At 46.8% G+C, this 15,682-nt stretch overlaps 1 protein-coding gene across 1 annotated transcript in view; it reads left to right on the top strand.

Annotated features, from left to right (window-relative positions):
- The first annotated feature begins 492 nt into the window (after positions 1-492).
- LOC144610295 (lysyl oxidase homolog 2-like) overlaps positions 493-15,682 on the top strand; it is a 73,478-nt gene continuing 58,288 nt past the window's right edge. Inside the window, exons 1-3 of the mRNA XM_078428892.1 lie at positions 493-661; positions 6,923-7,302; positions 13,679-13,854. Of these exons, the coding sequence (XP_078285018.1) occupies positions 7,002-7,302; positions 13,679-13,854 (477 nt within the window). The 5' untranslated portion in view covers positions 493-661; positions 6,923-7,001. The remainder of the gene's footprint in view (positions 662-6,922; positions 7,303-13,678; positions 13,855-15,682) is intronic.

Raw genomic sequence — 15,682 nt, 5'->3', positions numbered from 1 at the left:
TGTCTGTATGTGTCTGTCTGTGTGTGTGTGTGTGTCTGTGTGCGTCTGTCTGTCTGTGTGTGTATGTCTGCGTGTCTGTGTGTGCGTGTCTGTTTTGTGTGTCTGTTTGTGCGTGTCTGTCTGTGTGCGTGCGTGTCTGTGTGTGCCTGTCTGTGTGTGCCTGTCTGTGTGTGTCTGTCTGTGTGTGCCTGTCTGTGTCTGTCTGTCTGTGTGTGCCTGTCTGTCTGTGTGTGTGTCTCTGTGTGTGTGTGTGTCTCTCCCGTGTCCGATCAAACCGTCTGATCCAACCCCTCTCCCGCGACCTCTTCCCCGATGCCATGTTCCGCCTTCAGAAGCCATCACATCACATCTGGAAACTGTTTTTGGGGGGACGGGAGGGCAGTTTTGAGGGAATCCCTTTACACCATTGGTTGCTGCTGCTCACTACATTACATCATCGGCCGGAGCAGCGGGGAGGTGCGGCTAGCAGGGCGGGGAAAATTGACAGGGCAATGGGACATCCAGCAGTAGGTTGGAGCATCTGAACAGGGCGAAGTGTGGAAAAGTGGCGGCAGAACGGTCCCAGCTCTCTGAGTTAACCAGAGACCAGGACCTGAGTCGAGAGACAGACAGAGAGAGAGAGAGAGAGAGAGAGAGAGAGCTGCTGGATAACGGTATCCCAGTAAGTATATGGAGGGGCTCTATCTGTGAACATTACTCCATGTATTGGAAACTTTCACTGTTCTTAACATAAGAGGGTCGGTGCAGGCTGTAAGTGGAAATGAATTTGCAGGCGGGGTGATAACAACTGCAACTATTTCAGCGATGACTTGAAAGTATTCAGGGGGACGGCGGCTAAGGTTGAAGATGTGTTTGGTGGGGGTGGGGGTGGGGGTGGGTGTGGGGTGGGGGGGGGGGGGGACATGATAAACTTTATTGCAGAGGCTCTCAGTGTGTTCGGTTTGACCTATATTGAACCTCAGCCACGTCCTATTACATTCGTCCCCCCCCCCCCCCCTATAGTTCCCGACCCAGCCGTTATCTTATCGAAACGTATAAGATTATTAAGGGGTTGGACACGTTAGAGGCAGGAAACATGTTCCCAATGTTGGGGGAGTCCAGAACCAGGGGCCACAGTTTAAGAATAAGGGGTAGGCCATTTGGAACTGAGATGAGGAAGAACTTTTTCAGTCAGAGAGTTGTGAATCTGTGGAATTCTCTGCCTCAGAAGGCAGTGGAGGCCAATTCTCGGAATGCTTTCAAGAGAGAGCTGGACAGAGCTCTTAAGGATAGCGGAGTCAGGGGGTATGGGGAGAAGGCAGGAACGGGGTACTGATTGAGAATGATCAGCCATGATCACATTGAATGGTGGTGCTTGCTCGAAGGGCCGAATGACCTCCTCCTGCACCTATTGTCTATTGTTCCCCACTGCAGACTGCAAGTAAGAATTTAATTGTTCCATTGGGACATGCGGCAATTAAAACTCTCTCGACTATTGACCGCGGGAGGGAAAGTTGCAGAAAGGAGGGGACTCCGGGTGGAAATCTGAGACGGTTACTTTGCTCTCACTCAGACAAAGCAATAAAACAAGAACAAAAAAACACGCAATTCGAGGTAAAGAACGTTCTCTTAAATACGATAGGACACGATAGAACTTTATTTATCCCAGGAGGGAAATTGATCTGCCAACACTCATAAAGACACAAAATACATGAAACATGCAATTTAAAAAAAAGCATGGGGCATCCAGTTCCTCAAGGCAATTGAAGAGCAGTCTTGTTACCTCCAGAACAGGGAGAATGTGGAACCAGCTCCCTGCTGCGAGATCTTCCAAATTTTGACAGTCTTTAATTGTCATTTCTACCGACGCGCTACGATGAAATTCTGAAGATAGACACGAAATGCTGAAGTAACTCAGCGGGTCAGGCAGCATCTCTGGAGAAAAATAACTTATAGGTAACTTTTGGGCTGCAGGATCTCAATCCCGAACGTCACCTCTTCCTTTTCTCCAGAGATCCTGTCTGACCCGCTGAGTTTTCGGGGAAATTTGAGTAAAGACGGGGAAGAGAATGGAATGCAGTTTTGGTGATTAAAGTCAGGCAAAGTCATCGACCAACAATGCTGTCTGTTTCTCTCCCCACAGACGCTCGGTTTTATCAACTTGCTCGGTTTTATTTCTCATTTTCAGTTTGTGTTTCAGATTCTTTACCTCTGCAAGATTTTGCTCTTGTGATATCGCGACTGGGAGAATGAAGGAAAGGTGACAATAGACAATAGGTGCAGGAGGAGGCCATTCGGCCCTTCGAGCCAGCACCGCCATTCAATGTGATCATGGCTGATCATTCTCAATCAGTACCCCGTCCCTGCCTTCTCCCCATACCCCCTGACTCCGCTATTCTTAAGAGCTCTATCCAGCTCTCTCTTGAATGCATTCAGAGAATTGGCCTCCACTGCCTTCTGAGGTGCTCTGTGCTATGAGCACTGTTTTCCTGTGCAGCTTTTTGTACGTCCAAAGCAGACATTGGCTAAGAAGCGATGCCTTAAATCTCACAAAGTGCTGGAGTAACGCAGCCGGTTATACAGCATCTCCGGAGGATATGGATAGGCGATTTTTCGGTTCAGGACTCCAGACTGATTAGAAGGGTCCCGACCTGAAACGTCGCCCGTCCATGTCCTCCTGAGATATTGCCTGGCCTGTTGAGTTACTCCAGCACTTTGCGTTTTACTCGAGATTCCAGCATCTGCTGTTCATTGTGTCTCCTCGAATCTCATTAGAACTGCACGTTATTGCACTGTCTAGTTTAATTAAATATCAGATGGACAGTGGGACAGAGATAAGCTTTTTGTTGCCGGCTAGCCAGGCAATACTTGATTACAATCGGGTCATCCACAGTGTACTGATACATGATAAAGGGAATAATGTGAATAACGTTTGGTGCGAGATAAAGTCCAATAAAGGCCGACCAAAGATAGTCCAAGGGTCTTCAATAAGATAGAGAGTAGTTCAGGACCGCTCTCTATTTGTTCGAGGATGGTTCAGTTGCCTGATAACAGTTGGGAAGAAACTGTCCCTGAATCTGGAGGTGTGTGTTTTCGCACTTCTATACCTCTTGCCTGATGGGAGAGAGAAGTGGGAGTGGCCAGGGTGCAACTCGTCCTTAATCAAGCTGAAGATAGACACAAAAAGCTGGAGTAACTCAGCGGGACAGGCAGCATCTCTGGAGAGGAGGAATGGGTGACGTTTCGGGTCGAGACCCTTCTTCAGACCAATCCTGAGATTAGAACCAGCACCACAAATTCTTTCCAGTTTAGTAATCCAATGCCAGAAATCTTCTGCTGACAGAAACATGTTTCAGCATTCTTTATCCGTTTGCGTGGAACAGCTGCAGAACTCTGCGGATCTTGAAGTGACTGAGAGATGGTCCATGTGAATTTTCTTTTTAGACGAAGCGTTTATAACCCATCCCTGTCTGAAGAAGGGTCTTGACCCGAAACGTCACCCGTTCCTTCTCTCCAGAGATGCTGCCTGTCCCACTGAGTTACTCTGGCTTTTTGTGCCTATTTTCGGTTTAAACCAGCATGTGCAGTTCCATCCTACATATAACACATCCCTCGCGGCCTTTGAGAGGGTGGTGATGCATCTTCCGCTTGAACTGTTGCAGTTCTTCTGGTGCAGGTGCTCCCACCCTGGCAATGAAACATAAACCTGCAGATGGCAAGATCGAACTGGATCGCTGAGCTGTGCACTAACTGCTGTGTCACAATATCATATCATATCATATCATATATATACAGCCGGAAACAGGCCTTTTCGGCCCTCCAAGTCCGTGCCGCCCAGCGATCCCCGTACATTAACACTATCCTACACCCACTAGGGACAATTTTTACATTTACCCAGCCAATTAACCTACATACCTGTACGGCTTTGGAGTGTGGGAGGAAACCGAAGATCTCGGAGAAAACCCACGCAGGTCACGGGGAGAACGTACAAACTCCTTACAGTGCAGCACCCGTAGTCAGGATCAAACCTGAGTCTCCGGCGCTGCATTCGCTGTAAAGTAGCAACTCTACCGCTGCGCTATCGTGCCGCCCTATGGTGGTGCATAACTGACGATGGTCATTCTTGGCTAGTGGAAACTCCTGAGTAAAACATACAATGTACAAGATGTTGGTGAGGCTGCGTTTAGAGTATTGTGTTCAGTTTTGGTCACCCGGTTGTAGGAACAATGTTGTTCAGCTGGAAAGAGTGCAGAGAAGATTTACGTGGATGTTGCCAGGACTTAAGGGCCTGAGCTACAGGGAGAGGTTGAGCAGGCCAGGACTTTATTCCTTGGAGCGCAGGAGGATGAGGGGTGAACTTATGGAGGTGTATAAGATCATGAGAGGAGTAGATAGGGTAAAAGCACATTTTTTATACTTAGAGTAGGGGAATCAAGAACCAGAGGACATAGATTTAAGGTGCGAGGAGAAAGATTTAATAGGACCTTTAGGGACAACCTTTTACCTACCAGTGGTTGTAGATATATGGAATGGACAGCCAGAGGAGGTAGTTGAGGCAGGTACTATCGCAATGTTAAAAAAACATTTGGACATGTACATAGATAGTAGAGGTTTAGAGTGATGTGGGCCAAACCCAGGCAGGTGGGACTGGTGTAGACGGGGCATGTTGGTCGGCAAAGGGTCTGTTTCCATCCTCTGTTGAATATAATTCATGGGGACCAGAGAGTTAAGAATTGGTTACCTGTTGGTTTTTAGCTTTGATCTTCGTGATCAATTGCAATTTAAAAGATTCTTTGCAGCAGGGCGCATTATACAATGCAGAAAGGCTCCTGGCCTTCCTTTGGATGTTGAATGTGTCCATGTGAAGTGTTGGCCTATTCCTGCCTTGCTCCACCCATCTAATGTTCGTCCCTCAGTCAGCAACAAAGGTCGCTTGTGCCACAGCCATGCATTCCCAAGGGTAATTCCCGGGAATGCCGACAGGCGAGATTTGCCGCTGACTCATGCATGGACATGCCACGAAACATTTGGCCAGAGATGCAGTATTAAGGAGGATTTTAAAGAGTGAAAGGTAGACGGAAGAGGACGTGTTGAGGGATTTACAGAGGAACTTCCAGGGATTTAACACTTTACAGCTGAGGCAGTAACGCGATAGTGTAAACATTTGACTGTGCGAGAGGCCAGAACAGTGGTAGATTTGCTGCCTTACAGCGACTGCAGCGCCGGAGACTCAGGTTCGATCCTGACTACGGGCGCCGTCTGTACGGAGTTTGTACGTTCTCCCCGTGACCTGCGTGGGTTTTCTCCGAGATCTTCGGTTTCCTCCCACGCTCCAAAGACGTACAGGTATGTAGGTTAATTGGCTGGGCAAATGTAAAATTGGCCCTAGTGGGTGTAGGATAGTGTTAGTGTGCGGGGATCGCTGGGCGGCGCGGACCCGGTGGGCCGAAGGGCCTGTTTCTGCGCTGTATCTCTAAATCAAATCTAAATCAAACTGGCTGAGACTGTATATTTTGCAGGCATGTTCTGCTGGTGGTTATAACAGAAATAGCAGGACCATGGGGAGATATAAGGAAAGATGCAAACTTTAGTTTAGTTTAGAGATACAGTGCAGAAACAGGCCCTTCGGTGCACTGAGTCCACACTGACCAGCGATCCCTGTATCCTACACACTAGGGACAATTTACAAGTCTTACCGAAGTCAATTAATCTACAAAACCTATACATCTTTGGAGTGTGGAAGGAACCCGGGCACCTGGAGGAAATGCACACGGTCACGGAGAGAATGTACAAACTCCATACAGACAGCTCCTGTAGACAGGATCGAACCCGGGCTTCTGGCACTGCAAGGCAACTACTCTACCGCTGCACCACCGTGGTGCCCTTGAGAGATGCTTATACAGGTCCCACCTTCCAGAGCCAGTCCCAATGCTGCAGGAACTTAAATCTCTCTGTCTTACATCATTCCTCTATCCGCATATTCATTTCACCTTTTCTCTTATATCTGCTGGCACTCAGGGATGGCTCTTGGAGTAATTCTGAGATTACCATTGTTGAGGTCCTGCTTATTAACGACCTCCAAACTCCCTACATTTTGCTTGCAGGACCTCCTCCCCCAGTTAACTAGTTTCTGATACAGATATGACCACACAATCGGCTGTTCACCCTTCCCTCAAGAATATTCCATGATGTCCCAGCACCAAGGAGGCAACGTTTTCCTTGAGCTATTTTTACAGCCCCAGAAAGATCTCTCTCTTCCCTTAATGAATTAACCCTCCATCACTAATGTCCTCCCATTCTTTCCCCTCCCCCTCTGTGCAACTGACCCACCCATTATGTTGCATTTTGTTTAGTTTAATTTAGTTTAGAAATACAGTGCAGAAACAGGCCCTTTGGCCCACCGAGTCCACGCCAACCAGCAATCCCCACACACTAACACATTCTGCACACACAAGGGACAATTTATCATTTGACCCAATGCCAATTAACCTACAAACATGTATGCCTTTGGAGTGGGGGAGTAAACCGGAGCACCGGGAGAAACCCCATGTAGGTCACGGGGAGAACGTACAAACTCCGTAAAGACAGCACCTGTAGTCAGGATCAAACCCGGGTCTCTGGAGCTGTCAGGCAGCAATGCAACCTCTGCATTACATGATGAGTGGTATTTTACAGCAAGGTGTCTTCTGTTGCAAAGCAAATTATTAACTTCTCAGAGTGAATCTGATCAATAGAAATGCAAAAAAATAATATTGGTCACGATGCAAGTTTGACCAAGAAGACCGGAAAAATAAAGGAGCAATTTCATTTGAATAGTCTGTTGGGTGAACCAGCTTGTTGAAATCACACACAATCAAAGGCAAGGATATTTTCTGTGTGAAACAGGGTGCTGGAAATGAAATCAATGTTTTCAGCTGAACTTTCACTTTTATTTCACTTGTAGAAGACTCGCATTGACCTCTGGACCTCCAGGGCAAGGAGCTGAGTTTAAGCTTCTTTGCTATCCGGGGAAGTAGCGTAGAATGAACGCCATCCTTTGCACCCTCCATCGCTCCCTGGCCGTGGTGGCCCTCCTCTGCGCCTTGGGGCTACACGGCTTGGTTCAGGACGACGCCGTGAAGCCAGTCCCCAGGATTCAAGCGCGGCTGGTGGGCAGGAGGAAGAAAGGGAATGAGGGGCGGATCGAGGTCCACTACAACGGCGAGTGGGGCACGGTGTGCGATGATGAGTTCTCCATTGTAACGGCGCATGTGATATGCAAGGAACTGGGCTTCATTCAAGCAGAAAGCTGGGTGACTGGTGCCAAGTATGGCCATGGAAAAGGTGAGGAAAATTAACATTGCATTATGTCTATTGGGATGGAGTACTGTAAGGTCTCTGGAGATCATTTGCTGATGCCATCCAGTTCTACGTGTAGGAAGGTACTGCAGATAATGGTTTACGCTGAAGATGGACGCAAAATGCTGGAGTAACTTAGCGGGTCAGGCAGCATCTCTGGAGAAAAGGAATAGGTGGCATTCTGGGTAGAGATCCTTTCTCAGATCCAAAATGTCACCTATTCCTTTTCTGCAGAGATGCTGCCTGACCCGTTGAGTTACTCCAACGTTTAGTGTCCATCCAGTTCGATGTCAATTTGGTGCGAGATTGATTTGTGCCAAGCTGAAAAGAGCGCAGTGAAGATGTTGCCAAGACAAAGGGCCTGAGGTCTCGGGAGAGGTTGGGCAGGCTAAGACTTTATTCCTTGGAGCGCAGGAAGAGGAATGGTGATATTATAGAGATCTATGAGATCATGAGGGGAATATAAAAAGGGTTAGTGCACAGAGTCTTTTATCTAGAGTATTGGGAATCAAGAATCAGGGGACATAGATTTAAGATGAGAGCAGTAAGGTTTAATAGGAACCTAAGGGGTAACATTTTCACACCGATGATGGTTGGTATATGGAACGAGCTGCCAGAGGAGGTAGTTGAGGCAGGTATTATAACAACATTTAAAATAAATTTGGACAGGTGCATGGATAAGAAAGGGCGAGAGGGATAGACAATAGGTGCAGGAGGAGGCCATTTGGCCCTTCGAGCCAGCACCGCCATTCAATGTGATCATGGCTGATCATTCTCAATCAGTACCCCGTTCCTGCCTTCTCCCCATACCCCCTGACTCCGCTATCCTTAAGAGCTCTATCTAGCTCTCTTGAATGCATTCAGAGAATTGGCCTCCACTGCCTTCTGAGGCAGAGAATTCAACAGATTCACAACTCTCTGACTGAAAAAGTTTTTCCTCATCTCAGTTCTAAATGGCCTACCCCTTATTTTCAAACTGTGGCCCCTTGTTCTGGACTCCCCCAACATTGGGAACATGTTTCCTGCCTCTAACGTGTCCAACCCCTTAATAATCTTATACGTTTCGATAAGACCCCCTCTCATCCTTCTGGGGCCAAATGCAGGCAGGTGGGACCAATGTAGATGGGCCATCTTGGTTGGCATGGGGAAGTTTGGCCGAAGGGCCTCTTTCCATACTGAATGACTCAATGACAATTCTGTCCCCTTGATCAGTTTCTTTGTGTGGCAGTTTTGCTTTGACGAAGATCATAGTTGAACTTCTCCCTTAAATATGCTTTCATGCTCAAACCTTATTTTTCTAGCTTCTATAGATCTGTCAGCCTTAGTTTTGAATGTGCTGCGTGACTCAGAAGTATGGGTTTCCAGGGAATTTGAAAGTTTCACAATTCTCTGATGGAAGAAAATTCTTCCCCATCTCAGTCCACATGAGCTGACCTGTGTGCTATCATTCCTAGTGCGAGACCCATTGCCAAGCCTGTCATCCCACAAAGAATTGAGTGATTCAACAAGGTCACCTCTTATGCTCTGAACTTTCATGGGCTCCCACAATTCAAAATCTCATCGCAGTACAATCTTCTCAACCCAGAATCTTTTCTCAATAGATGTCCAAGGGAAGTATACCATTTAAGAAGACCAAAATGTATGCAATTCTCCCATGTCAACACTACTAGGAGAGATAATTATTAAATAGACATCACCTCTTTTTTTCTCCCTCCCCCCTGCTTTCCTTCCCCTTCCCCATGACAAAGGTCTACTGAAGAACACGTTTATCTCTCATTAACCTTGATGTCTTGCTTGCACGCTAGCACAGCTTTAGGCTACCTGCTCGGTGCAATAAACTCACAACAGAGCACATATCCAGAAGCAGCCCACATCATAGCCGGGGACTTCAATCATGCAGACCTAAAGTCAGTTCTCCCGAAACTTGAACAACACATAAGATGTGCTACCAGGGGGGAAAACACACTAGACAAGGTTTATTCAAATATTAAGAAGGGTTTCAGGTCAGCACCACTACCACACCTGGGGCAGTCAGATCACCTGTCCATATTCTTAACTCCAGCATACACCCCACTCAGGAGGAAAGCTCCAGTCACCATAAAGACTGTTAAGACATGGCCTGAAGGAGCTTCCTCGCAGCTGCAGGATTGCTTCGAAAGGACCAACTGGGATATTTTTGAGGATCAGGACTGTCATCAGCGGCCTTAACGACTACCGTCCGGTAGCACTCACACCGGTCATCACAAAGTGCTTCGAGAGACTGGTCCTGCAGCACATCCAAGCCAGCCTCCCACCCACCTTCGACCCACACCAGTTTGCCTACAGAGCAAATAGGTCTACAGGGGATGCCATCGACACTGCTCTTCACACTGCACTGACCCACCTTGAACACCAGGGGAGCTATGTGAGGATGCTCTTCCTCGACTTCAGCTCTGCCTTTAACACGGTCATCCCGAGCAGACTGGTCACCAAACTTTCTGACCTTGGATTTTCCCAAACCATCTGCCAATGGATCAAGGCCTTCCTGACCAACCGCCCCCAGACCGTCAAAATAGGCCCTCGCCTCTCCTCCACCATTACACTGAACACCGGCTCACCACAGGGCTGTGTGTTGAGCCCCATCCTTTACTCCCTCTACACTCACGACTGCGCCCCCACCCATCCCACCAACACCATCATCAAGTTCGCGGATGACACGACTGTGGTTGGACTCATCTCAGAAGTAGATGAGACAGCCTATAGGGATGAAATCCAAAGGCTGGCAGCATGGTGTTCAGTGAACAATCTTGTCCTGAACTCCTCCAAAACAAAGGAACTTATAATTGACTTCAGGAAAACCAGTGTAGAATACGACCCACTCTACATCAATGGGGTCTGTGTGGAAAGGGTACCCGCTTTCAGATTCCTGGGTACGCACATCGCAGAGGATCTTACCTGGTCTACCAACACCATCACCACAGTAAAGAAGGCACAGCAGAGACTCCACTTCCTGAGGATCCTCAGGAAAACCAACCTGCAGGAGAAGCTCATGATGTCCTTCTATCGCTGCTCCATCGAGAGTGTGCTGGCATACTGTATAACCACATGGTATGCCAGCTGCTCAGAAAAGGACAGGAAGGCCCTTCAGAGGGTCATCACAATGGCCCAGAAGATCATCGGCTGCTCACTGCCCTCCCTGGAGCACCTGTTCAGCCTACGCTGCCTCAGTAGAGCAGGCAAAATAATAAAAGATCCATCCCACCCCGGCCACCGTCTGTTTGTTCATCTGCCCTCTGGTCGACGTTTCAGGTCGATCAAATCCCGAACAAACAGACTTAAGAACAGTTTTTACCCCAGGGCCATACGAGAACTGAACACTACCTTCTGCACTACGCAACACCGTTAAAAAATCTTTGTACTTAATATAATTGTATTTATTTGTTTTTGCATTTATTGCATATATGTTTGTACGCACCGTCAGGATTGGCTATTTTTAAATTTCGTTGTACTCGTTGCAATGACAATAAATGAATATTATTATTATATTATTATTGCCTTGGGAAACAGTCTGTAAGAGCTAGATAGAGCTCTTAAGGATAGCGGAGTCAGGGGGTATGGGGAGAAAGCAGGAACGGGGTACTGATTGAGAATGATCAGCCATGATCACATTGAATGGCGGTGCTGGCTCGAAGGGCCGAATGGCCTCCTCCTGCACCTATTGTCTATTGTCTATTGTATAATCAAGGGCCACTCAGACCCCAGTCATTACTCGTCATTTCCTCCCGCCTGGACTACTGCAACTCCCTGTACACTGGGATCAGCCAATCATCCCTGTCCCGCCTGCAATTGGTCCAAAACACCGCAGCGAGACTCCTGACGGGTACCCGTAAAAAGGACCACATCACCCCGATTCTGGCCTCTCTCCACTGGCTCCCAGTATGGTACAGAATCAACTTCAAGCTCCTCCTATTCGCATACAAAGCTCTTAACGGGCTTGCCCCCCCCTCCCATATCAAAAATCTTCCAACCTACCACTCTACCTCCAGGTCCCTCAGGTCAGCCGACTTGGGGCTACTGACTATCCCGTGGTCTAGGCTTAAGCTCAGGGGTGACCGCGCTTTTGCGGTTGCAGCTCCTAGACTGTGGAACAGCATCCCTCTCCCCATCAGAACTGCCCCCTCCATCGACTCCTTTAAGTCCAGGCTCAAAACCTATTTCTACTCCCTAGCGTTTAAGGCCCTCTGAGGGGGCGCTGTAAACTGTTTATGTATGTGTTGTTAGGTTTGTGTACCATTGTATGTTCTTTTTTAGTACCTGCACTGATTTACAGCACTTTGGTCAACGTGGGTTGTTTTTAAATGTGCTATACAAATAAAATTGACTTGACTTGACTCCTCTCCCCTTTCCAATCATTCACAATAAACAAAAGCTTGAAAGCGTGTACCACCTCATTCAAGAACAGCTTCTTCCCTGCTGTTATCAGACTCTTGAATGGACCTCTCATGTATTAGGCATGATCCCGATCTTCCAACCTACCTCATTGTGGCCCAGCTACTTTTTTTATCTGTACTTTCTCTGCAGCTATATATCTGCACTCTGTTAATTTTCTATTTTGCATTACCTGATATGCACTCATTTTGCATTACCTCATGTACGGTATGAATTGTCTGGATAGCTCGCAAAACAATGTTTTTCACTGTTGCTCCACATGACAATAATAAACTATTACCAATACTAGCTTTACCATCCAACCTTAGGCCCAAAAGGAGATGGCTGATGGGGCTTTGCTGTTGATACTCACGTGTTATTTCTCCCTTTACCTGATGTCTTCCAGTTCCATAGAATGGAATATAAAGCATAACACAGAGAACTGTGCGTTAACTCATCTTGGTACTTGATGAATCCCGTGTGCAGGAAGGAACTGCAGATGCTGGTTTAAACCAACGACAGATGCAAAATGCGGGAGTAACTCAGCGGGACAGGCAACATCTCTGGAGAGAAGGAATGGATGGCGTTTCAGGGTCGAGACCCTTCTTCAGACTGATGTCAGGGGAGAGGGAGATACATAGATAAGGAAGTGTAAGGTGTGAAAGCAGGACAAAGAGGATAGAAATCAAGGAAAATGTAGAATAGATCATTGTTGGCTGGGAGAAGGTAACAACAAAGCAAACAGAGATGAAATGTACTCGGACACAGTCAGACTGGTCGGAGAACTGGGAGGGGGAGGGATGGAGAGTGGGGGAAAGCAAGGGTTACTTGAAGTCAGTGTTCATACAGCCAAGCTGCCCAAGTGAAATATGAACACCCATTTAGGGGTGATGAATCCCCTTTAGAGAAGATAATTGCACTGGGAAAAGAGCATAATTGCTTAAATTTGTTGGAATGCAATAGAAACTCAAGTCCAGTCGGCATGCACAGGGTCAGCAAATAACCAAAAGGAGGGTTTATTTAACTTGTGCAGCATCAGTAATAGTATATCAACACAAAGTGCTGGAGTAATTCAGCAGGTCAGGCAGCATCTCTGGAGAAAAAGGATGGGTGATATTTCGGGTCGGGACCCTTCTTCAGACAATTGCAGCCTGTAATCCTAATTTGACTCACCGGGAACTAAGGAAGGGCACAGTGGGGAAGCGGTAGAGTTGCTGCCTTACAGCACCAGAGACCCGGGTTTGATCGTGACTACAGATGCTGTCTGTACGGAGTTCGTATGTTCTCCCTGTGGTCACATGGGTTTTCTCCAGATGCTCCGGTTTCCCTCCACATTCTAAAGATGTGCAGATTTGTAGATCTGTAAATTGTCCGTAGTGTGTAGGATAGAAGCTGTATGGGGGATCGTTGGTCGGTGAGGACTCAGTGGGCCGAAGGGCATGTTTCCACTCTGTATAGGATCTTAGGGAGTGGAAACTGGCCCTTCGGCCTAACTTTCCCACTCTGACCAACATGCCCCTTCTACACGGGTTCCCCTTCCTATGCTAGGCCTGTAACCTCTAAACCCATGTCCATGTCCAAATGTATTTAAAATGTTATGATTGTACCTGCCTCAACTATCTCCTCTGACACCTCCTTCCATATAACCACCATTCTTTGTGTAAAAGTTTGTGTCTGAACTAAGACAGCTATTAAATTACACAAGTTGTTAGTGCAACTGAGTAACTGGGTTTGGATTTAATTACAGAGATGGTTGGGTGGTAAAGATACGTAGATACCCGAGGAAAGTTAACTGCTTCCTAGACTTGCCCATAAGCACAGTTGTGCTCACAGCATCTCACAGGGAAATGTGGTTGAGCTTTGGATGGGCTGACCCTGTGGTACTTTGGGCACCTACTGTCCCTAGCTCTGCGTAACTAGGGGGCCAGTACTGATGGTTTATTGTTGTCCGCAGGCCGTATTTGGATGGATAACATCCGGTGCACTGGGAGCGAGACCACCCTCGCCGCTTGCAGTTTCAATGGCTGGGGGGTCACTGACTGCAAGCACTCAGAAGACGTAGGAGTGGTGTGCAACGAAAAGAGAATACCTGGCTTCAAGTTCACCAACACTGTCATCAACGACATAGAGGTGGGCCAATTGCTGTGTTTCGCACTAGTTCTGCTGAATGAGCAGAAATAACTGCGGTGTCGATATTTACAGAAGAAATTTGGGTTCTTTGGTTGAGGAGGCATTAAAGTTGGGCTTCTAACTATTTCATGGAATCGGGGTATATGTTACATTGGTCGCATGGGTTTCACTTCTATGCTACAACTGTGTGAGTGATTTCAGGAGGATCATATATGGCCACCTGTACAAACAAATCCTTTGTGATCTGAATAGTTCACAGGCTACGTCATTGGAACAATATCTGTACCATTCCTTTTGGAAAGCCCCAGTGCTCTTTTCTCAACAACATTGATAAACTGAACTGAACTAAACTGAACCAAACCAAAGTAATCCAAAGTAAACTAAACTAAACTAAGCATGCTTGTAGGAGGAAATGATAGTGGAGTTATACACAGAAAGCCCGCAAATACTACTTGTACTTTATAAGTATTGTATGGGGGAAATATTGCCAGGAGATCATGGACTTCCTGTTCTTTCTCAGGTTGGCACTTTGGGATATTTTATGTGTCTGGGAGAACATATAAAACCTTGGTTAATGTCTTGTCTGAGAGACGGAATATCCAAAAGTGTGGCACTTGCACAGAACTGTACCAAGAGCATCAGCCAGGACAAGTCTCTAGAATGGCACTTGAAACCTCAAGGAGAGTTAAGGCAGTGTTTCGTGAGCTGAAAGGTTATAATTGAAAGGTTATACATGATGCCATGCTCTGGGTTTAGAAGCCATTTGATACAACAGCAACAACTCTGAATTGTGCACCATTTATCCATTGGGTTAAGTTTCTGCTTAACAAATCTCTGCAGTCCTCAAACATGCTTGAACATATTACAAGTGACCTGTCAGATGCCAGATCAGATCTGACTGAGTGGGCAGTTTATCAGGCAGCCCCATCTGGAATGCAACATGATTAAACATAGAATGCACAAGGTAAAAGCAAGCCATTATTACCCCAATAGTCTATATTGGTTTTAATGCTCCTTTCAAGCCTCCTTTGTAATACAGAATTTCGGAAAGTGATGATGCTGGGATTTGAGACTGAATAAAGCTTAGCAGCAATCACTGAAAATCAACTTGCATACTGCAGATCATAACACTATCACTGATGGAAATATGCTTGTGCCTGTGATGGGTATGAAGCTCGCATGTTCGATCATGGTGTTGTTTTCTAAAATTATGTTCTATAACCAGAAACATAGATCTGGATTCGCAGTTAGCCAAATGTGGTAAGTGACCGATATTATGGGAAAATTGGTGTTAAATCGTAAAGGACAATAAGTACCAAGCATTTTTTACTGAAGCTCAGATAGTTTAATCTCTGGACTTTGTCCAACCATAAAGTTCAAAAGTTCAAGGAGCAGAATTAGGCCATTCAGCCCATCGAGTCAACTACACCACTGACCTATCTTTCCCTCTCAGCCACATGCTCCTGCATTTGCCCCGTAACCCCATAACCATCCACCTATTACTTAGTAGAAACAAGGAACTGCCGATAATGGTTTATATCGAAGATAGACACAAAGTACTAGTAACTCATCAGTTCAGGCAACATTTCTGGAATTTAAAAGGCTGGGTGATGTTTTGGGTCTTGGGTCTGAAGAAGTGCCACGACCCAAAACGTCACCCATCCTTTTTCTCCAGAGATGCTGCCTGACTCGCTGAGTTACTCCAGCACTTTGTGTCCATCCACCTATCACTTGCCAGGCTTTGTTCTGCCCCTCCTATCTTTCATCCTTCCACCCCCCTCCCCCACCAACCCAGCACAATCAGTCTGAAGAAGGGTTCCAACCCGAA

Source organism: Rhinoraja longicauda, chromosome 36 (genome assembly GCF_053455715.1).
Source record: "Rhinoraja longicauda isolate Sanriku21f chromosome 36, sRhiLon1.1, whole genome shotgun sequence".
In the NCBI taxonomy this organism is placed as follows: Eukaryota; Metazoa; Chordata; class Chondrichthyes; order Rajiformes; family Arhynchobatidae; genus Rhinoraja; species Rhinoraja longicauda.
This window is presented reverse-complemented; position numbering and strand designations above follow the sequence as displayed.